The 24,190-nt window shown below is 42.4% G+C and overlaps 1 protein-coding gene across 4 annotated transcripts in view; it reads right to left on the bottom strand.

Moving 5' to 3' along the window:
- Positions 1 to 24,190, bottom strand: part of ROBO1 (roundabout guidance receptor 1) — a 314,224-nt gene that overhangs the window by 43,142 nt on the left and 246,892 nt on the right. For 3 of the 4 annotated variants that reach the window (XM_069945645.1, XM_069945648.1, XM_069945647.1), the window contains 9 exons: positions 23,663 to 23,744; positions 21,433 to 21,601; positions 21,175 to 21,341; positions 18,816 to 18,937; positions 18,178 to 18,409; positions 16,043 to 16,164; positions 12,979 to 13,150; positions 4,262 to 4,459; positions 1,763 to 1,789 (listed from right to left, as the gene is read on the bottom strand). In XM_069945645.1, coding sequence (XP_069801746.1) covers positions 1,763 to 1,789; positions 4,262 to 4,459; positions 12,979 to 13,150; positions 16,043 to 16,164; positions 18,178 to 18,409; positions 18,816 to 18,937; positions 21,175 to 21,341; positions 21,433 to 21,601; positions 23,663 to 23,744 — 1,291 coding nt within the window. The remainder of the gene's footprint in view (positions 1 to 1,762; positions 1,790 to 4,261; positions 4,460 to 12,978; positions 13,151 to 16,042; positions 16,165 to 18,177; positions 18,410 to 18,815; positions 18,938 to 21,174; positions 21,342 to 21,432; positions 21,602 to 23,662; positions 23,745 to 24,190) is intronic. The other variant, XM_069945646.1, reaches the window with a different exon arrangement.

Below are 24,190 nucleotides of genomic sequence, written 5' to 3'. Positions count from 1 at the left end.
GAGGCAGTGTTAAATCTGTCACTGAGGTATTGCCAATGAAGTGCGGCGGCTCCGCCACCAGAGATGCTAGGCCGCAATCACAAAATGCAGTCTTAGCAAAGGGAGGGTATTGAAAAATCTCATTTTTCTTCTAAATACCTGACTGAAAATTGCAATTTCTTTTCAGAAATCTGTGTACAGGTGCGCAGGTATGCAAAGTGCAAGGCAATCATATTTCTTCAGAAGAAAGTGCGCCCTATTTAAAGGGCCATTGTGGTAATGTCTAGGGACTTACCGAGGTGATCATATGTCATTCTCAGCCGGAGGAAAAAAAAACTAAAATCTAAATATTATAAGCTGCCAAAATGTTCTTGATTTGAGCAATTTTATTGAAATATTTGGTGGCATTATTTTAAAGGGGTAGTTCAGGGAAAAAAAATGCTTTTAAATCAACTGGTGCCAGAAAGTGCCAGAGATTTGTAATTTACTTTCTATTTAAAAAAAAATTAAATTAAAATCAGCTGCTATTTCCTGCAGGAAGTGGGGTATTCTTTCTATTCTGGAGAGCAGGAGAGGTTTTGTGTGTGGATTTGCTACTGTTCTGGACAGTTCCTGACATGGACAGAGGTGGCAGCAGAGAGCACTGTGTCAGACTGGAGAGAATACACCACTTCCTGCAGGACAAAAAGCAGCTGATAAGTACTGGAATACTGGAGATTTTTTTTAATGTGGGGGGTTTGCTACTGCTCTGGACAGTTCCTGTCTTTTGCAGAGGTGGCGGCCATACATAGGACCATGGGCCATATATCTTTAAGAGCTGTTGGCCCATTAGTTTTTTCATTAGATGCATCTTTGATTGTGTGCACCAAAAAGATTATACAACCCCTAGGGGAAGTGTTTAGGAGGGTCCTATGGTTGCGGACATTTATTTTAAGGGTCCTATGGTACCATTTATTTTAAGGGCATATAAAGAAAATGCTTGGCTTTAAAAATGGAGCTATAGCTGTTTAAAGGGGAACTCCAGCAATACCCCCCAAATCAACTAGTATCAGAAAGTTATGCAGATCTGTAAATTTCTATGCAATAAATAGTTATTTATGCCCTGAGTGCCTCTATGGGATTTGGGGTTTATAGGCCACTGTTCTGTGTTAAAGGGGTTCTCTGTGTTAAAAAAACTGGTGTCAGAAAGTTATATTAGATTTGTAATTTAATTTACTGTTTAAATATCTCAACTCTTCCGGTACTTATCAGCTGCTGTATGTCTTGCAGGAAGTGGTGTATTTTTTGTAGTCTGACACAGTGCTCTCTGCTGCCACCTCTGTTCGTGACAGGAATTGTCCAGAGCAGTAGAAGTTTTCTATGGGGATTTGCTGCTGCTCTGGACACTTCTTGACATTTGCAGAGGTGGCAGCAGAGAGCACTGTGTCAGACTACAAAGAATACACCACTTTCTGCAGGACATACAGCAGCTGATAAGTACTGGAAGAATTGAGATTTTTAAATACAAGAAAATCTAAATCTATATAACTTTCTGACACCATCCCCCCCCCCACAGGAGTACCCCTTTAATGCAAAACAGTGGCCTATAAACCCCAAACCCCAGAGGGCACTCAGAGCATACATAACTATTTATTGCATAGAAAACCAATCAGATTCCTCTCCAATACTCCTCGCATTTCCAGTGCAGCAAACCCCAGAATATTGGACAGTATACCGAAAGCATATCACTATAGAGCACATGCAAGACAGACAAAAAGAAAGAAAGTGCAAATACTTTATATACCTGTCGGTGTGAAGGTAAAAGACGGGACTGAAAAATCAAAATAAAAAATAAAAAAAAAACAACAAAAAAGGTTATTAAGCTAAAGGAAGAAAGTGCACATCTCAAATTAGTACATATCCAGGCACATACGGTAAATCAGAGGTAGGCAAGCGGCCAGGCGGGGGACAGGCGGCGGCCTGGTGATTGCAGTCGGAGTGCTTTTCAAAGTATGCGAGCCTCGCCGGCAATTAATTGTTAGTTCAATTTTTATTTCTTATATGAATAATGGAGGTAAGACGCTGCTTAAGAGGGTTGTTTGTGGTGGTTATAAATCTTATCCTAATCAATAGGGAGCGTGGCGGCCGTACTGCCGGCGTCCTCTGCTCTATGGCAGATTACAAGGGAGTGAACAGGTACAAGGGATAAATAACAGGGAATAGGCTCCGATTCAGAACCCGGACTCAATTATAGGTAGTAGATACATCATGGGGTATAGAGTTCGGAGCTCATGTGAGTATATAAAACTAGGAGTTCACAGATTTATTGGATTGCCTATGTGTAAAACAGCAGCATTACGGTGAAAAAAAAAGTTCCTTGCCAATAATAAATAAATATATATATATATATATACAGAATGAGAAAAAAGCACAGCTACTTTCTTGCAAAAACAGCGCCACCCATGTCCTCAGGTTGTGTGCGGTATTACAGTTCAACTCCATTCACACCCAATACCACACCCAAACTAGAGTCAAGAGTGGCGCTGTTTCTTGAAGAAAGTGGCTATGTTTTTCTCATTCTGGATAAACCCTTTAACTTTTGATGGGGGTGTAATATTTAGTAATTAGCCTTGTAATTGAATCTGTTTGCTTACTTACGCATTGTAGTACAGGCATGTTACGCCTCAGCCATGCTTTGACAATAGTTAGTAGTTTATATTTGTCAGTAAACCCTCATCCCAGCCTGGACTACAGGATCCTGAACCGACATTACATAGATCACTTCCATCTACTTTCTACAGTCCTGGTTGAAATGTTCTTTATATATAAATGATATTATAATTTTGCATTGTATGGAGCCCTAATAGGGAGTATACTTCTCCATTCCCTGCATGCATGCTACAGGACATGACAATAAGCTGTTACTAAGGGTTCTATTACACGGAACGATAATTGGCCGAATCTGCCCTATCCAGCCGATTATCGTTCTGTGTAATAAACACAATGATCAGCCAATGACAACGATCATTGGATGATCGTTGATATAGGTTTGGACCTATAATTGTCGGGCACCGACCGCACATCGCTACGTGTAATAGCAGTGCGCGGCCGGCGGCTGATGATTTGTAAAGTGCATACATTATCTGTCCATGGTCCAGGGCTCCTCTTGCACTCTGCTTCTGCCCGGTTCCTGTCCGCTCCAGCTTCAGAGCGGCCTGTCTTAGACTGCTGCGGCCACTGTTTGGCTGAGCGGCCTGTCCACTGAGACAGGCCGCTCTGAAGCTGGAGCATGCGGGACCCGGTGAGAAGCAGAGCGCAAGAGGAGCCCTGGACCATGGATAGGTAATGTATGCTGTTTAAGCAAGGGCTGCAAGGACATCGGTAACGATGTCCATGCAGCTCTTGTTAAACGATTATAAGGCCGTGTAATAGGCCCAGTAAACGAGCGCTGATCCAGCAGATCGGTGATCATTACAGGTATTATCAGACCCCCTCGGGCTGTGTAATAACACCCTAAGCATCAACCCAAATCTTCCCAGTAAAACCATATCTAAAGCACACCAGCACAACATAACAATCCTCAAGGTGTTCCTGCCCTGTGATATACGTATAATACAGCGTGGGAATCCAGCCTTATGACTTCTTCAGGCTCCGTCTGTTCATCCCGCTCAGCCTTGGCCCTGGCTTTGTCCCAGTATATAGGCCGTCCTTGATCTCTAGCAATCTGTACCCTAATTTAATATTTCCATTCTAGTCTTTGTTTTTTGGATACGTTATACAAACAATAAAACTACAACATAAACAATGCCCCCTACACCACCCCCATAGTAAGAGGCCAACATAAAGAGGGGCTTTCAATTTATTCTATAATAAAGAGGCAATTTATATTCACAAGGACACGTCAAGTAGGGGGAGGAAGGGGGGGGGGGGGGGGTTCATTGTGGTCGGAGGGCCTGGGGTCACAATATATGTGTATACCTGCAGCTGTGGTATACACCTGAACAAGGGTTTTGTATCACATCCCAGCATTGCAAATACTGTGTCCGTGTCCTTGTATTGCAATATAACCAATATAGCAGAAGTGATTAAATATACAGTAGTATTAATATACTGGATAAGTACATCAGAAGAAGTATGGGCTCTTCAATCTACTTAGATATTAGGTCTTGTTCAGCATTAAAGCATTTTCACTGGGGAAAAAAAAACAGCTTTTTTTTTTTTTTTTTTTAAACAGCGCCACCCCTGTCCTCAGGCTGTGTGTGGTATTTTAAATATATTATCATTTTTCATAGGTTCTGGATACCTTTCCGTATTCCAGCATAGGTGCTGTTAAGTCCGCTGCGTTTCTTGCGATGGCGGTATAACCAGATGCTGAACACCATCAGGATGATCCAGCAAGCAGCTCCGATCCCTGCAATAAAGGCTGGCTGCTTCACCACATCTGATATCTGCTGGGCCAGGCTTACTTGGTCACCGGGAGGTACGGGGTTCCCAAAGGAATCTATGGGGAAAAAAGATAATTTTGTTACATTCATCACTGATAGATCCAAAATAAGAAGTGCTGCCATAGATATATCTACATCTGGCGCCATCTGCTGGTCACTTTAGATGATGACACCAAAATACATCTCTAAATCCACAGACATCGCTTAGCTTTCCTCTATAAGTGCCAGAAGGGTGCACTAAAGCAGTGAACCCCAATGCCATGTCACAGCCTGAGATCTGAGATCTAAATCCTCGGCAAGTACCCTGTGCTCTTATAGTTTATGTTTTTTATAAATTACAAGGGAGCCTATTTACCCCCCCCCCCCCCCTTTAAGGGGATACTCTGGCAAAAATATTTTTCTTTTAAATTAGCTGGTTTCAGAAAGTTATATAGATATGTAATTTACTTTTACTCAAAAATCCCCAGTCTCCCAGTACTTATCAGCTGCTGTATGTCCTGCAGGAAGTGGTGTATTTTCCCAGTCTGAGACAGTGCTCTCTGCTGCAAGCTTTGTCCACGTCAGGACAGGGGATTTGCTTCTGCTCTGGACAGTTCCTGACATGGACAGAGGTGGCAGCAGAGAGCACTGTGTCAGACTGGAAAGAATACGCCATTTCCTGCAGGACATACAGCAGCTGATAAGTACTGAAAGAGTTGAGATTTTTAAATAGAAGTACATTACAAATCTATATAACTTTATGAAACCAGTCAATTTGAAAGAAAAAGATTTTCGCCGGAGTACCCCTTTAAATCTTGCAGTCCAGTAATGCTGCAATATAGATGCAGCCGTGTCCGTAATATACAGTGCCTGTGTTATTGTTTATGCCTTTCAGTTCAGCCGCCTTTGTTCAGAGTTCAGTCGTTTTCATTGCTTGGAGCTAAACATATGTTAAGACATGAAAGCAAATTAACGGTATTGAAAAGAGTAATAAAGCATCTAAAACAACTGGTGCTGAAGCATCATCCCAAGGCTTTGAGCAGGGAGAATATATGACGGGACGTCAGCCTTGTTATGACAGTTCTTTCTTCTTGTCAATACCTTTCTGTCAAGTCTCGGAGCTAACGATTCGTTGTGTTTTCTGCCGTAAGGAATTCTCATGGCGTGTGTTAAAGGGATACAGAAGTAAAAATAATATTTTAAAAAATCCCTGGAGATGTATTTCAGCTCATACATATTAGTGTATTGCAAATGAACACACTGAGGGTGGGTTCACACTAAGGAACCCAAGCGGAACATTTCCGACTAATTCCGTAGCTCGTACCCGTTCACGGCCGCGCGCCTTTCTGCCGGCTCCATAGACTCCATTCTATAGGCAGGTGGATTGACATGTCAATTCTTTTGGCTGAATGCGGAATCTGCCCGTGCATAGAATGGTGTCTATGGCACTGGCGGAGAGGCGCGGCCGTGAACGGGGATGAGCTATGGAATCCGTCTGAAATTTTACGCTCGGGAACCCACCCTAATGTCGGTGAGGCCAACCACCTAATGCACAGGTGTCAAACTCGTGGCAATCTAGCTGATGCAAAACTACAATTCCCATCATATCTGGACAGCCAAAGATGGCTGACTGTCCAATGTCATAACTGTTCCCTGATTGTAGAAGAATCAGGCAGTTACAATGGATGTCTGGCAATGTCTTATCTTCCTCTGACCATTCAAAACACAAGACAAACAGATGTCAGCCTGTCTACTGAACCTCATGTGGATGACCAACCAAGGAGAGTTTGGCCATCTGTATAAAGTGTATGGGAGTCTCCAGAGACTTCACTGACAGATGATGTTGGTGGAGACAGGGGTAATATGTGATGGAATTTTTCTCTCAGACCCCTTTGTTCTCAGATAGATAAGCCATCACCAGAGCTGAACATAGCTACCCATAAAGAACACAGGAACTTGTTTATGGGGAGGATAGAAATGATCAATCAGCCAATACTTATTGAAGGTCTATGACCACCTTTAGTCTTGGGTTCTATGTATAAATTTGCCCTCTCATTAATTATAATTGTCCCATTACCATACCCCAATGTTTCCCTGTCTGATGTGCATAGTAGCTTTGGGCTGTTCTGTTTCTATCAGGGAGGCAGCTTTTCACAACAGAAATCTTAGATAGCTCTGCAGCCTGTTCTCGAGTGCAGTCCTCAGAGAGGGGCATGAGCCCTGCTGTGCAGGTTTATACTACGCTCTATGCACCAATGGAGACGGACTGTGGATGTCAGTGAAGAGCAGTTTGGTGCTCGAGAATAGGCCGCAGAGCCAGACCGGATTGGGCAGGAAGGTGAAGGCGGGTCTTAGTAAGAAGAGACAGTGCGCCTCACCTGGGGGGAGGAGATATATTTGCACTGGGGTGTTGGGCCCGCCTCCAGTGCACAATGGACTTCATTTGAATTTGTGAATACCGGTGAATATCACAGGAAATGGCTGATTTAGCGTAGCGGTGTTTATATGGTGGAATGTGCAACTTATTATTCTCATTAAGGTGGAACATTTGCTTTTAAGGAGAAGCTTGGCCACAGGATGTTCTTTCCCAAATGCAGAAACCTTATCCACTCACCTCTCCCTGTGCCTCTGCAGAGATGGATCGCTGCTCCGAAACCTCCGCTAGGCTCTGGGATATTCACCAGAGATGACATCACAACCTGATTGGCCACTCAGCCAATCAGTGACTGGGGTGGGACGCTGCTCCAGTCACTCATTGGCCGTGGGGGCTGTCCAACAGCTGGGAGGAGCATTTTCCTGAAATCCTCTCAACTCGGGGGAAAATGCCTTCCGGTGGGGTCCCAGAGCCAGTCATGCAGCACTGCTTGTTATCCTCTCCCCTGCCCCTGCTTCCTGTGGGATCCTTCATACGGCTGGACGTCTCCTTTAAGCTCTATCACCTAAGCCACTAGATTTCATTCAGATTAGATTTGTGTTAAAGGGGAACTCCAGGTAGAGGTTATAAAAAATGAAACTTCTGCAGAAGTATAAAGCATTACTTACCTATCCCAGTTTTGAAAGTGTTTCTGCACTTCCTGGTTTATCAGTTGTACACAGTACTACAGGTTCCAGAATGCAATGCTTTCCCTCAGCTGTTCATCACAGTCCTCCACCCTGCCTATTCCCCGCCCAAAGCTGTTGCAGAACATCTAGGCTGTGTTCACACATTGCAGTTTCATTGTGTTACTGAATTATTTGCAGTAATTTATGATTTCATTGTGGTCCCACCCACCCACACAGCACACTGTATTCTCTACCTGTAACACCACACAGCACGCTGTATTCTCTACCTGTAACACCACACAGCACGCTATATTCTCTACCTGTAACACCACACAGCACGCTGTATTCTCTATCTGTAACACCACACAGCACACTGTATTCTCTACCTGTAACACCACACAGCACGCTGTATTCTCTACCTGTAACACCACACAGCACGCTGTATTCTCTACCTGTAACACCACACAGCACTGTATTCTCTACCTGTAACATCACACAGCACTGTATTCTCTACCTGTAACATCACACAGCACTGTATTCTCTACCTGTAACACCACACAGCACGCTATATTCTCTACCTGTAACACCACGCAGCCCGCTGTATTCTCTACCTGTAATTCTACACAGCACACTGTATTCTCTACCTGTATCACCACACAGCACACTGTGTTCTCTTCCTGTAACACCACGCAGCACTCTGTATTCTGTACCTGTAACACCACACAGCACACTGTATTCTCTACCTGTAACACCACACAGCACACTGTATTCTCTACCTGTAACACCAAACAGCACACTGTATTCTCTACCTGTAACACCACACGGCACACTGTATTCTCTGACTGTAACACCACACAGCACACTGTATTCTCTACCTGTAACACCACACAGCACACTGCATTCTCTACCTGTAACACCACACAGCACACTGTATTCTCTACCTGTAACACCACACGGCACACTGTATTCTCTGACTGTAACACCACACAGCACACTGTATTCTCTACCTGTAACACCACACAGCACACTGCATTCTCTACCTGTAACACCACACAGCACACTGTATTCTCTACCTGTAACACCACACAGCACACTGTATTCTCTGACTGTAACACCACACAGCACACTGTATTCTCTACCTGTAACGACACACAGCATGCTGTATTCTCTACCTGTAACACCACACAGCACACTGTATTCTCTGACTGTAACACCACACAGCACACTGTATTCTCTACCTGTAACACCACACAGCACACTGCATTCTCTACCTGTAACACCACACAGCATGCTGTATTCTCTACCTGTAACGCCACACAGCATGCTGTATTCTCTACCTGTAACGCTGATATTGGAATAAAGTAAAGAACGTATTTGATTTTTTTTTCTTTTCATTTCCACGCACATATTATGATCAAGCATCTGTTATCTTTCAAGTTGAGCCTCACAATAAGGCTCTGTTCCTCTCTGCCATTTAGCATCATTTACTTGTGTTACTGCATCATTTTTGTGAATACGCTGCAGTACTGCAATGACACTCCAACATGTGTGAACACAGCCCTAATATCACTGCACACTTCTGCACAATCAAAGAAATCAATGCAACACCTGCTTCTGGCCAGTCAGAGATGGTGGATCACTCAGGGGATTGTGGGATCCAGCCCCGCCTCCTGCGACATCACACCCTTCCTCCTGTCTGCATCATCAGCCTGATCTCAGCAAACACACACAATGTGAGACAGAGGCATGGAAGACTTGTCTCCTAAGGTGGGAGAGCAGAGGGAGCAGGAGACAATGTGGATTTGCACAGAGGCCATTTTTTTTAACTTCCTGGATTTCTATCAGCTACCAGTGTGGCAGAACCGCACAGAAACAGTAATACATTGTATTCCCCCCTAAGGCCAGTTTGCAGAACCTCTTGTAGAGTGACAAATATATATTCCACCCCCCACCTCCGATACAGTTTCGCCTTTTAGTGCCCTTTTAAGACCATCAGACTTCAGTGCTGTTAATGATACAAGATGAATTCCTTCACGGCTTTAAAAGTGAGTAAATAAATTAAATGAGCAATGAATCACGGTCCCAATCCGCCCTAATACCTTGTGACTGACCGATGGGACACAATAACCCCTGTTCTGTGTATCTTGCAACAATAACAATAAGTGCTTGTAAATCTGACGGAGCATATTACTGCATCCCGCCAGCACTTAACACTTGGCAAGAATGGTGAGACCCTGTAATAAAGGTAAGCAACAGCAGTAAGTGTGGGAACGTGTATACTGGGTATACATCGGTAGTGAAGAGTATATCACAAATCACTTGTCAGCTCATACGTCTCTTCTATCAATGCTTTGCTTCATCTATTGCCTCAAATACCAAAACCAAAAACTTCCGATGGTATCAGTGTTGTCACTGCCAGCCACTTAGCTGAGAGAGTTTTGGAATTCTTAAAGTTCTTAATGGGGCACATCCAAACACTATACTCAGCTATTTCTGCTGCCCCCATAGGGAATGAATGGAGTGGTGGTGCACCTGCATTACCCCCTAATCCATTCTAGTGAAAGCAGGGGGGCCCCGTTCCCAAGAGTGTGGTTGCTCCCAGAGGTTGGACCCCTTTGCAATCAGTTAGTTATCTGCTATTTAGTAGTGTTATAAATAGCACAGGCCCACAAATAGCCCTGATGCATAGGATGGATGGAGGGACCCTGATGCATAGGATGGTTGGAAGGACCCTGATGCATAGGATGGTTGGAGGGACCCTGATGCATAGGATGGTTGGAAGGACCCTGATGCATAGAATGGATGGAGGGACCCTGATGCATAGGATGGTTGGAAGGACCCTGATGCATAGGATGGTTGGAGGGACCCTGATGCATAGGATGGTTGGAAGGACCCTGATGCATAGGATGGTTGGAGGGACCCTGATGCATAGGATGGTTGGAAGGACCCTGATGCATAGAATGGATGGAGGGACCCTGATGCATAGGATGGTTGGAAGGACCCTGATGCATAGGATGGTTGGAGGGACCCTGATGCATAGGATGGTTGGAAGGACCCTGATGCATAGGATGGTTGGAGGGACCCTGATGGATAGGATGGTTGGAGGGACCCAGTGCATAGGATGGTTGGAGGGACCCTGATGCATAGGATGGTTGGAGGGATCTTGGCACATAGGATGGATGGAGGGACCCAGTGCATAGGATGGTTGAAGGGGCCCTGATGCATAGGACGGTTGGAGGGATCTTGGCACATAGGATGGTTGGAGGGACCCTGATGCATAGGATGGATGGAGGGACCCAGTGCATAGGATGGTTGGAGAGACCCTGGTGCATAGGACGGTTGGAGGGATCTTGGCACATAGGATGGAGCGATCATAGCACAAAGGATGGTAAGAGAAAACATACGATGGTTGGAGGGACTTTGGCACATAGAATGGTGGGAGGGATCTTGGCACTTAGGATGCTTGGAGGGACTCTGTCGTATAGTCTCCAGATAACTGCAGACATTTTGTACCTTTTCCTGCATTTCGCTTTTTTGCAACATAAAATATCTTCTCTGGATGGGATCACGCTTACACCTGTGTAAGCAGCTCAGCATTCTGCAATAACGCCTCCACCCTCCCCGGCTGTATCTCCAGGTTTACTGATTTCACGGCTATTTGTGAGAGGTAGTGTGGGGGGTGGATCGGGTTTTATGAGGGCTGCTAGTATTATGCCAGCTGGGCTTACCCATATGAAATGTACCATGACTAATGAATTTACACCGCCACTCTATATCTTATACTGTACCGCAGCTTAAACTGGGATGAGATACAGAATAGCAGAACAGAGTACTAATTTTAAGACAACAGTATTTACATCATAATCCCGTGGCTTTATATACGGTAAGTTGTTGAAATTTTACTAAGAACAATGAAAGGGTTTTGGCAAAATTCCTTTAAAAGCTCTGGTGGAAGCACATGACTGGGGTGGACTTTATTACACTGGAAGCTATCATAGATGGTTCATATACCAATGGGACATAGAAAATAGAGAAGTACAGTAGTATTTGGCTGATGTGGACAGCCAATTGATTGCAATTGATAAAATAGATGCCAAAAAAAAAAAAGTTTGCAATGTTTTATATATAACACACTCATATCTGCTTTCTAATTAAATATATTGTATAGAATAAGCAACAGCAGTGGCACATGAATTAATTCATGAATTAATGATTAAATATAGAATATAAAGAATTTTAATTTATATTTAGTATAATGTTAACAACACGTGAATCCATAGCCTTGATCTTAATAATTTACAATACTGCTAAAGTGAGTGCAATACATCAGTGTTCTACTGACATCTGGTGGTGAAAAATGAAAATGCAGGGTGTAACATTTTCCATTTTCTTTTCATTTGTTTTTGTGGCTCCCTATTCTCATCCCCTTTAAAAAATGTATTTTTCTGTTTATGAGTTTTTAATTTCTTTTCAATCTATTTGTTGGTACTATTAAGCAATATAGATGAAAGTACAGAAAAGATTGGGGGGGGGGGGGGGGCGGGGGCGATTTATAAAGAGACTTGTGTATCTATAATTAAAATTCTGCCTCTCTCACTCAAGCTGGATCTCCTTAGTTTACTGGTATGAAAAACATAATAATGTTATAGTTCACATGGTTAGCGATGCATAATACTAATGATGTTTATTAAAGAGGTACTCCAGGAAAAAAAAATTACTTAAAAAAAATCCTAAATCTTCCAGTACTTATAATCTGCTGTATGTCCTGCAGGACGTGGACTTTTCTTTCCAGTCTAGAAAGCAGGAGAGGTTTTCTATGGAGATTTGCTTCAGCTCTGGGCAGTTCCTGACATGGACAGAGGTGGCAGCAGAGAGCACTGTGGCAGACTGGAAAGAATAAACCACTTCCTGCAGGACATACAGCAGATGATATGTACTGGAAGGCTGGAGATCTCTTAATATAAGTATATTACAAACGTCTGGCACTTTCTGACACCAGTTGATTTGAAAGATTTCTCAATCATCTTCTAGGGTTTCTTAGAAAAAGTAAAATGCTAACTTGAATGGAAAACTTTAAAAGGTGGTGCCAGAAAGCTGCTTTACATATCCTTCTTCCCTGAATTATAAGTGAGACATGAATGGCCTCCCCATGTCTTTAATAAAACTCTCCTCAAGAGGAAATATTACTCCTCTGGTCCTAGTGTGAACAATACCTCTGTCCTATTCAATAAAGAGAATTGTCAGGAATTGTCAGCTCTGAACATTTAACCTATTGGGCTGCCACGGCCACGGCCCCCTCATACCATACAGTGCCCATCTTTTCAAAAATGTTTAGTGTGGTGTAAACCTCCTCAATGATAAAAATACAGCACAAGCCTGGGTATCTATCTATCTATCTATCTATCTATCTATCTATCTATCTATCTATCTATCTATCTATCTATCTATCTCTCATGCTGCAGGCAGAGGTGAACCCCTACAAATACAATGCAGACATGCACCTTACACTGTACTGTGGGGATGATGTTACATCGGACGCTGTTCTATAACTCACCTAGCTGGATGAACTGTGGCTCACTTTTCACCCCCGGTCCTGCCCCGGTACTCGCTGCCACCTCCACACTGTACTTGATGCCAGGCACCAGGTAGGGGATGACTACAGAGAGTGTGGAGCCATCCACAGTCTTGTTAATATGATATCGACTTTCATTGCCAAGACACCAAACCTAGAAAACAAAGAAAGACAAAATGCACAATCAATCAGAAGAATAGGCCTTCTAGATACACTGGAGATCACTACATAGAGATGTGTACAGTTCCAACTGGTTGTAATACTAGCTGGATAATCCATATTCATTGAGGCCTCATTCACATTTATTATTGCCACTACATTGTACAAAAACAAGTATTCCAATATATAGTAGGGTTATAGGTTTGAACAGATGACATCTGCTAATAACTATATATGGCCTACTCTACAACAGTATACGATATATGTGTGGGGCAGAATAGAGAATCTTCTATCCTACAGATAAAACATATATAACATCATAAAGTAAAGCAAAACATGGTCACAGGTATATATTCTGACATATGTGAGGGCATAGCGCTAACAAAGGTGAATGAGTCAGACTTATCACTAACTGTGTGTAAGGATGTGGAGCTCTATGTGCACAAAACAGATCTGCATTGCCTATAGAGTGATGTTACGGAACTAATAACAAAATGACAGCACCAATACGTCTGCTGAGGGTGACAGGTCAGGCTGCGGCTGCCATCACTGACGGTGTCTGCTCTGCTTGTGGATACAGTGGGCATGTTCAGGATGTTAGCGGAGCTCAGCTGTGTAACCACTATACAAGGGGGCAGGGTTCAGCCCACAGAGGAGTTACTGGCCTAAGGCACAGCAGACCCATAGACTATGGTTCCTATCTATCTATCTATCTATCTATCTATCTATCTATCTATCTATCTATCTATCTCTCTCTCTCTCTCTATCTATCTCTCTATCTATCTATCTATCTATCTATCTATCTATCTATCTATCTATCTATCGTGTCCCACCAGATATTTTCTCTTCTTACACCTTGGTAAAAGTTTCTCCTTCTAGTCAGTGTCACAAGTTAGGACAGGAGGCCGCTGTTCCTTACTCCAGCCACTAGATGTCACTCTCACACAGCACAGCTACAGCTAACACTTAGGTCTAACTACACACACACACACACACACACACACACACCTCATCCTCTCTAGTAACTACTTTAGTTAGCAGTTAGTGCCAGGCTACAGGCCAAGCAGAACGTGTATATAGTTGTTCCTGACACTAGCTTCCCAACCTTCATAGATTGCTAGACAAGACCCCTAGGGAAACCAGAGACGAGGGAGTCTTCACCCTTGCCTACGCACTAGTAAAACTCCTTAGAAAAGGGTCGGACAAGCTCAAGACTGGACCTGCAGTAGAGCACAGTGCCAAGACAAGATGCTCAGCTTCATAGGAAGGTTCTTACAAGCCAGTTCCACCCAGAGACTCATCTATATGTGAGTACAAGGAATTCTTCAAACACTTCTCAACACTTCACCACATTCAGGCAGCGTACATAGTACACTAGGCAAGGGCCCTCCTATCTGGTCCCTGACACCTCTTACTGTTTCTTCTATCAATTCACCTAACTACCTGTTGAAGTGTTGTATTGACTATTTTTTCACTAAGTACCTGAGCACTGTTTGTAACTGTTTGCACTAAGAAACCTTTTTCACGGAAAGTCTACAAGTTGTTTAAAGTGGGACTCTGTCATCTCTATCCCCACACCTGCACCTACACCCAGCACCTCACCTTAGTCTAAACCAAGGTCTGGGTGTTACCACTCCTGGCCGCAGTGACAAGTAGCCCCCAAAACACCAGCAGGTCCAACATCAGTACCAGTAACCCGAGACACTGCATATCTGTAATTAATCATCAATAAATCAATTATCTATATTATCTATCTATCTATCTATCTATCTATCTATCTATCTATCTATCTATCTATCTATCTATCTATCTATCAGTGCTTCTTAATTCCAGTCCTCGTGGCCACCAACAGATCATGTTATGAGGATATCCCATACAAACAACACCTATGATAATACCTGATGCACTGATATGATGAGTATCATCATATAACCTATGAAATACTAAGAAAATTCTAAAAATATGACCTGTTGGTGGAGTTGGAGTGGCATTGCTGTGTTGTATTTATTCTCTTAATCTATTTACTAGGAACATTTTATAAACCAATTATGCACAAATAAATAAATAAATAATCAAAACATAAAACAACCTTTTATAAATAAACCAACATAAATAAATAAACAACAAATAAGCCCACAAATTACTTTCCAGTCTACATAGTGAGATAATTAAAAGCTAAATAAAAGTAACTAAATAGCGTTTTATTTTCACAGACTGCCCAGACATTTGGTACCCTAATGCTTTATGAGTTGAGGCAATAATTACACTGTCACAGTAAGCACATCTTAATTTTCTGTTTCATTTTTTTGCAGGAATTTTCTGGATCAAATTTCTGGTCTATTTATTGTAGTGAAGTTTCCCCTTTCACCACTAGATGGAGACAAATACACATGTACTTCCCATTGCTATGTTTGGTTCCAATTAGGTAGGTGAATATAGTGGGATTTTTCCACAACTTTTTTATTCATTTGTAATAAATGTTATCAAGTTTTCTCAAATTCTATAAAGTAGTGCAATAATTGGTTGTACTATAGCGCAATCCCGACTATACTTGGCAATGTAAATATACAGAACACAGAAAGGAAGGACACTTAAAATAGGACCATGAAAAATTGCAGTTGAAGCCTCATTTATTGTGTCAGGAAAACAAAGGCTTTAGCTAAATTAAAAATGAAATGTCAGGCGAGGTGCTTGCTAACAAAAAAGATATTTATGGCTCCAAAATGTCATTTTATTTTGTTCTCCTCGACTTTCTGAGCAAATACAAGACTCGGCTGACGCCAAGGAGATATGTCTGCCGCAGAGAAGGATGAGGTGCCTGGTTCTGGCTAACAGGTTAATTAAGAGGTATGGTAGCCATAGAGATTATCCAGCTCCAATCCAATACCTTGTATTCTTGGACCAAACCATTTTGGTTCTCCTCTGGGGGTGGCTGCCACGTGACTATGATTGCTGTCCCGTTGCCATCATTCTTGGTAATAGTGACGCTCTGCGGAGGGGCACTGGGTGCTGAAGGTAGAGGAAATAAGAGAAAATAGGGTTATTTGCAGATAGATAAAGAGTTTGGAAGAGCAAACCTAGTTTGTGTAGATCATTTATTTATAGATATAAGATAGATAAAGATACATGGATGGAGAAATGAATAGATAGATAGATAGATAGATAGATAGATAGATAGATAGATAGATAGATAGATAGAAAGATAACCTCCTCCATGGCCTTGTACTTTTTTCCTTACCATGTGAATATAAGCTACTGTTCTCTGTTATCAGCTATATCAGGTCAGGGAGAGGCTGCGTGCTGTGTATTTCATTGATATTGCTCACCACCCGCATGATCATCCCTTTCTGAGCACTTCCAGGAGCTGGAATTATGGGATCAGCAGCTCTTTGTATAATGTGCCAACATTCAGCATGATGAACTTTACAGGGGTCTTGCTTAAAGGGGCTGTATACTTTATTTAAACAGTGAATGTTTAGACTCATTCTACAGTATCTGATTGTTGTCCATGGATCACTAATCAGTGTAAAAATTCCCTGTGTCACATTAACATTATTAACAATAAGATTGTTGCAAGAATGAAACAATCCCATAAACTGTATTGGGATTCTATGCACAGGATACGACCCCAGTAACAACCAGTGAGCAGTAATTTCCTATGGCCATCAAACTCATCTCAAAGTTGGTGGGATTTCTTATTTAGGGTACAAACACACACGACGTATCCACAGCGGACTTCTCGCTGAAAATTTGCTGCGAGATCCGCTGCGGATCCCTGCCCTGTAATGTCCATGGGCAGACATACTCGCAGAGGGATTGACATCCTGCTGCTAGTATGTTGCGAGATCGCCCCATTAACCCCCCGCCGGCTGGAGCATATACATTACCTGCTCCGCGATCTGCCTTGCTTCGGGGGTTCCCGAGTGGACGTCCCGCTCAGCCAATTAGTGTGCTGTGGCAGGGCAGCACACTGTGTCCAACGTGTGTGTTTGTACCCTTAAAGGAACTGTACAGATACAGTACCTAGCCTTTGCTTAGCTGCAATACCACATACAACCTGTGGATATGGGGGCATTATTTTTTGAGAGGGAAAAAAATACTGATTTACTAATCTAAGTGGCATTTCCAAAAATTTATCTTTATGTGAAAGTAACTATAATTCCTAACATTTCTGTAAATTATTTCATTTACTAAAAATTACTGCTTACTCTAGAGAGAGAAAAAAAAAAACAACAACAACAACTTTCAAGTCTTGGCCACTAGGTGTCTCACTTTTCTCCTTTCTTTCTTTTTTCTTGGTCATTAGGTGTCTCGCTTTTCGGCATCTGCCTGTTTTAAAGGGGAAATCTATGTCTACCAACAGGATGACCAGGACAGAACACAGAAGGGGGATGGGGAGGGGGGGCTGTGCTTAACATGTTAGAGCGAGAGAGAAGAGAGATAGTGAGTCTGAGAAAACCTGTGAGCTGTGACTCTCCAGGTGATCTCCCTTGTCCATTCAAGGTAAAGGCTTTCCTCTCATAGCGTAACCTTTGCTGCTTGCTGTGCGGATGTTGTTTTTTTCCTATCTGCTCATTCATCCCTATTACTTTATACCAAAATGTTCTTATGTGTGAACTTGTTGTTACCTTCCCTTTAACGCCTCCACAGATCACAGCTGATCACTGGCGCCCCCAGCAGGACACTGTGTAATCAGCTTGTAATTAGCATCAAGTATGGATTCTCCTAAGAGCAATATAGCAGTGCTAGCATACACTAACACACGGCTGAGAATATTTTATACTGTGATCACCGATATAACCACTCATTTAAATCTGCTTTCCCCAATCAGCCTAATCCTTCCACATAGAATATAGTATACACATATATAATCCTAGTAAAGTATCTGATCTGATTTCTGCTTAGAACACATAATCTCCAATCAGCAAAATGATAACCTCTTAAAATGTATAAGAAAAAGCAACAAACAGTAATCAGCCTAACCTCATACCATGTAGTAGGAGCAGGGGGAGGGGCGCTTACCTTCTTCCAGGGTCTTGGCAAACCGTACTTCACTGTCAGCTCCTTGGAACTCATTGAAGAACGGCCGGGCTTTGATCTCATAGTTCACCCCTTTCTTAAGCTCAGGGATCACTGCGCTGTTTTTTGCTGGAGTTCGGACTTCAAATATGGACCATGCAGACTCCCCCCGATTCTCCGGACTCGGCCTGTACAGGATCTTATAGCCTTGGATGTACTGAGACTGTTGGTCCACCTGCGGGAGAGGTAAGAAACACATCTTATATTAACCCCACTGCTAATTCTATGGGGGAGATTTATCAAACATGGTGTAAAGTGAAACTGGCTGTTACCCCTAGCAACCAATCAGATTCCACCATTCATTTTCCAAAGAGTCTGTGAGGAATGAAAAGTGGAATCTGATTGGTTGCTAGGAGCAACTGAGCCAGTTTTACTTTACACCATGTCTGATAAATCTCCCCCCATGTATATATCCAGATACAGAGATTCCAGGCAGGAACAATCTAAATGCTAATAGGAAGAATGAAGATCTTGTAATATATTAAACCTTATCTAGTACCAGTGATTAGGACTTACAGCCTCTTACAGCCCTCGGAGGACATCTGCATCCGCAATGGTCGTTGACTCATTTATTTACTTACTGTCCAATGCACTTCGATTGAGGAGGACGACAGGATGGTCGGGTTATGAAGGTGAAGAACCACATCCCCGAGTTCTCTCTGGACTTGCTTGTGATCCACACCTTGACTTGTAGGGGGGACATCTGTAAGGATGAAGGTGTGACATAAATAAGGACTAGATCTGATCCATAGTCAATGAACCCATCTCAAGAAGCTGCAAATCCTTCAGAGCAAGCAACACCTCCTATCACTAAACTACCCTGATAGGGATTCAATAGATTTGCCTTAAGAATAAGTAGGGATACCTAGAACATTCACATCAAGAACAAGCACAACCTTCTAAGAACTACATCTAGACAGTATAGGACATTGTGGCTGCTAGTACACCTAGAAATATGGAAAAGCTGATAAATAAAATATTTGAACAGTATGTGGAGAACCATGCTTTATAATGTTAAACCCAGAAAATTACCTAGAACACAATTGGGCATGATGGGAATAGTAGTTTTGCAACAACTGGAGGGCCAGAGTTTGACATCCCTGACCTAGAACCATCTCTAATCTATATATCTCTAATCTATATATCTCCTATCTATCTATCTATCTATCTATCTATCTATCTATCTATCTTTCTATCTATCTATCTATCATCTATCCCCACACACACACAAGTGCGAGGGTAAGGGGGCTTTTATGGTATAAACCGTAGGCAGAACGCGATGACGGAATGAAACCCTTACTACATAGCTGTGGGGGTCATCAACAAGCCATCTGAATGAAGTCATCTAGAGGTGGAAAACAACCTTCTAAGCACAACTTTCTGAGAACCATGCTTTAAAATGTTACACCTAGAACATTACCTAGAACATAATTGGGCATGATGGGAATAGTAGTTTTGCAACAACTGGAGGGCCAGAGTTTGACATCCCTGACCTAGAACCTGTAGAACTATCTAGATTCCAAACATTAAGGAATAAATCGCTGTTGAATAACAAAAAAAAAAAAAATATATATATATATATATATATATATATATATATACCCACGCACACAGGGGCGGGGGTAAGGGGGCTTTTATGGTATAAATCATGGGCAGAACATGGTGACAGTGTGAAAGCCTTACTACATAGCTGTGGGGGTCATCAACAAGCCATCTGAATGAAGTCATCTAGAGGTGGAGAACTCTTTTATTAAGAAGGAATCCATTTACATTTTCCAGCGGTCAACAGTTAATATAAATGAGTGCGGCGGTGACATAATCCACAGCTGTACTTTGTTTGACCCATTTAGAGAAGTGGTGTGGGTGACCGGAATCCTATATCCCCCTGAGTCACCCCCCAATAGGTCACTTACAGGGGAACTCAGTAAAGCTGCAGAATAATTCCTACAGAAGTCCACTGTGTTCTGACCCTTCCCTGCGGACAGATCCAGACAAACTGATAATTGGAAATGTTTATTCTGGTGCGAGGACGATATCAGAGAAATTCTGCAGTTCAAACAAGCCTGCTAGATATAGAGTTACATGCACAAATCTACTCAATGTCCTTATCTCACATGGGGGTGAGGGGGTGGGACGGATAGATAGATAGATAGATAGATAGATAGATAGATAGATAGATAGATAGATAGATAGATAGATAGATAGACAGATAAAAGATAGAGAGAGAGAGATAATAGATAGATAGATAGATAGATAGATAGATAGATAGATAGATAGATAGATAGAAGATACAGTAGATAGATAGATAGATAGATAGATAGATAGATAGATAGATAGATAGATAGATAGATAGATAGATAGATGATAGATAGATAGGAGATAGATAGATAGATAGATAGATAGATAGATAGATAGGAGATAGATAGAAGATACAGTAGATAGATAGATAGATAGATAGATAGATAGATAGATAGATAATAGATAGATAGATAGATAGGAGATAGATAGAAGATACAGTAGATAGATAGATAGATAGATAGATAGATAGATAGATAGATAGATAGATAGATAGATAATAGACGGAGAGAGAAAGAACAGAAAGAATATAGTCCAAAAAAAAAAACCCGTCATCCCCAATCAATATGGCTTTTTAGGGTCAGACTTTAGTGCAGATTCCTTGTATATCTCTGTTATATCTGTATAGGAGAGCTTTGGTTTTCTGAATTGATAAATGATATAATCGTGGCTGCAGGCAGTGACCACAAGGTGGTGCTCTCTACATATGGATCCATACAGCCAGCTGTGAGGTCTATGGGAGCTGTATACTATATATCATTGGATGGAGCTGCAGCTACAAATACTGGATTGGTCCTCAGTCTATGGGAGACCCTTTTCTCTTGTTAGAGATGATAAACTGATGTAATAGAGGATGTTTCCTACCTTGTGTCTTTACAGGGTCGGATATCTGACTGGGGTCGCTGAGTCCATATGCATTAGCTGCCCTCACTAGGAAGAGGTAGATAGCGTTGGGTTTCAGGGCCTTGACAGCGTAAGATTCGGTCCTGACATTTTCCGCCACTGTTTGCCAGCTACTTCCAGATGCATGGCTACAAGAAGAATAAAAACCACATAGAAGTGATGATACTGGCAGACGCACTGTAATACATGGTATAGAGTATCTCCCATCCCGCCCAGTACCTGAAGGCCTCTATGATGTACGATGTTGGCGTTGCACCAGAATTCAAGTTTGGCTGCCAGGATAAGGTCACAGTATTCTTGCTGACATCGGTGACTTCAGGCTTTGATGGAGCGCTCGGAATAAGATTGGGATCAGTGGCTCGTGGAGGTTGTACCGGAACACCGAATTCTAATGGAAGATACATGATCAGAGTGTGTAGCAAATAATGCTGCTAAATACAGGGGCATTGTACAGTATAGTGCAGGTTGCTGAGTTTAAAGGGGTAGAGTCCTATGTGATACATCTGTTATACCATTCTGATCTGGAGATGGCAGCTGGCAGAAGAGGGCAATGGTCGTCTCCATAGTACAAGATGCCAATAATTTACTTGTTATTTAACTTCTATCTATACCCCCATAAATACTGTATAACAATTGCTGACAGATGCAGACTGGTAATTTCTCCAGGAATGGGATTCATGTTCATTGGAAATAAAGTTGGATGCCATGAAAGAACCAACAAGTCACTATGCAAAAGGTGCTACTTGAAGTTCCTGGACCTATATACATTGGGGAGATTTATCAGACATGGTGTAAAGTGAAACTGGCTCAGTTGCCCCTAGCAACCAATCAGCTTTCACCTTTCATTCCTCACAGACTCTTTGGAAAATGAAAGATGGAATCTGATTGGTTGCTAGGGGCAACTGAGCCAGTTTCACTTTACACCATGTTTGATAAATCTCCCCCCATAATGTTTAATAGGGCCCCTCACCACCAATCATGTTATTTGTTGCCTTTGGGCCTCTTTAAGCTCCACTGTTACATCTGTGACCACTTTGGCTAAGCCACTGCACTATGCTTTGTAGCACAGTATTAAAGGGGTTATCCAGCGAAAATCTCTTTCCTTCAAATCAACTGATGTCACAAAGTCATATACATTTGTGATTTACTTCTATTTAAAAATCTCAAGTCATCCCATACTTATCAGCCGCTATATGTCCTGCAGGAAATGGTGTTTTCTTTTCATTCTGACACAGTGCTCTCTTCTGCCACCTTTGTCTATGTCAGGAACTGTCCAGAGCAGGAGAGGTTTTTTTATGGGAAATTGCTACTGCTCTGGACAGTTCCTGACATGGACAGAGGTGGCAGCAGAGAGCACTGTGTCAGACTGGAGAGAATACATCACTTCCTGCAGAACATGCTGCAGCTGACAAGAACTGAAAGATTTTTAAATAGAAGTAAATTACAAATCTATATAACTTTCTGAAACCAGTTTATTTGAGCAATAGTATTTACACTTTTAGTCTATGTTCACACTAAGTAAAACTACGGCCATAGTTCTCAGCGCAGAACTACGGCCGAAGTTTTGAGGGTGGAACATAGCCTTATTTTCAATACACATCATACACGCTCCGGCCGGGATCCCATGCGGCGCCGGAAAAAACTGAGATGTCAGTTTTCTGCGTCCGGAATTCAGTGAATTCTGGCAGCAGAAAGCCCTGTCAGTTTACACAGTGAAGCAAGCGGCTCCGGTCGCTTGCTTCACTGTGTGCCATGGGAAGCTCTGTTGCGGGCGCGCGCTGATGCGCCCGCATTGGAGCTCTGAGGCCGGAACTTAAGTACCGGCCGGGATGATCCGGGCTAAGACCGGCCGTTCCGTGACCCGGCCGGGGCCACGAAATGGCTGGTCTGATACGCAGTGTGCACATAGCCTTAAATCCAACAAGCTGGGCAGTTTTCTCAGCAGTTCTAAGGCATAGAGGAAGTCAGGAGGCCTCCATATATGTTACATGAGTAATTGGTCGATTGGATATTCTAATCATCAAACATTATCTGACTACTGAGACCCTCACCAATCCCAGGAACGGAGGACAAATCTCTTCCAAATGAATAATCCTTTATTAGGTATCCCAACATTGCCAAACTCAGTGCTTGGTAATTTTTGGAACCCCCATAAAGATTGAATGGAGTGCTAACTATGCATGTGCTCTGTAGCTCCACACGGTGGTATGTTTATGAATTACAGCTCCTTAGTTATAACTAGATTAGATTATGTGTCTGGTTTACGTGTAGCCTTATAGAAGCACACTATAATACCACTGCAAGTGCAAAATAGCAAGTTCAGCTCAGCTACATCCTCACATTGTGATTATGAAGAAATCTGAAAAAATATGCCCTCCTGTATACGCTATATACCACTGTAATCGACTAAAGGATGTGAACACATAAGCGACAATTTAGATGGAGTTACCTTGAACCTCGATGTAAGCGCTCCAGCTGGCTTCTCCGCTCGGCGTGGACGCCGTGCAGGTATATCGGCCCGTGTCACTTAGCTGAAAAGAAAGCCTGAAATTAGTATTTGGGCCGATCAGAAATGCATTGAGATGGAAAAGCAATTACTGAGGATGCGTTTGGCTTTGGATGGAGAGCTATTAGCTGTTCCAGGCGGCCAATTTGTTTCATGACTTCAAAGAAGTGGCAAAATACACGACTTTATTTGTAAAGGAGAATTAATAATAACCTTTATCTGTGTAATTACACAATTATACACGCAAATATTTGCTGAAAGTAAATTTATGTCAGAGGACATAGGCAGCGCCGGGCGGCGGAGGATGGCAGCCACTTACAGGCATTAGTGCCGCGGACATCTGCTGTGCACATTCTCTTCACATGATATAGGAAAAATGTGTTATTTTCTAATGTCAAATGATTAACATAAAAATTATGGAATAAATAAATAAATAAAGGAAATTCTCATTAAAATCTAATGTACATAATA

This window comes from Dendropsophus ebraccatus, chromosome 11, assembly GCF_027789765.1.
Source record: "Dendropsophus ebraccatus isolate aDenEbr1 chromosome 11, aDenEbr1.pat, whole genome shotgun sequence".
In the NCBI taxonomy this organism is placed as follows: domain Eukaryota; kingdom Metazoa; phylum Chordata; class Amphibia; order Anura; family Hylidae; genus Dendropsophus; species Dendropsophus ebraccatus.
The sequence above is the reverse complement of the archived record's forward strand: the minus strand, read 5'-3'. Positions and strand labels throughout refer to the sequence as shown.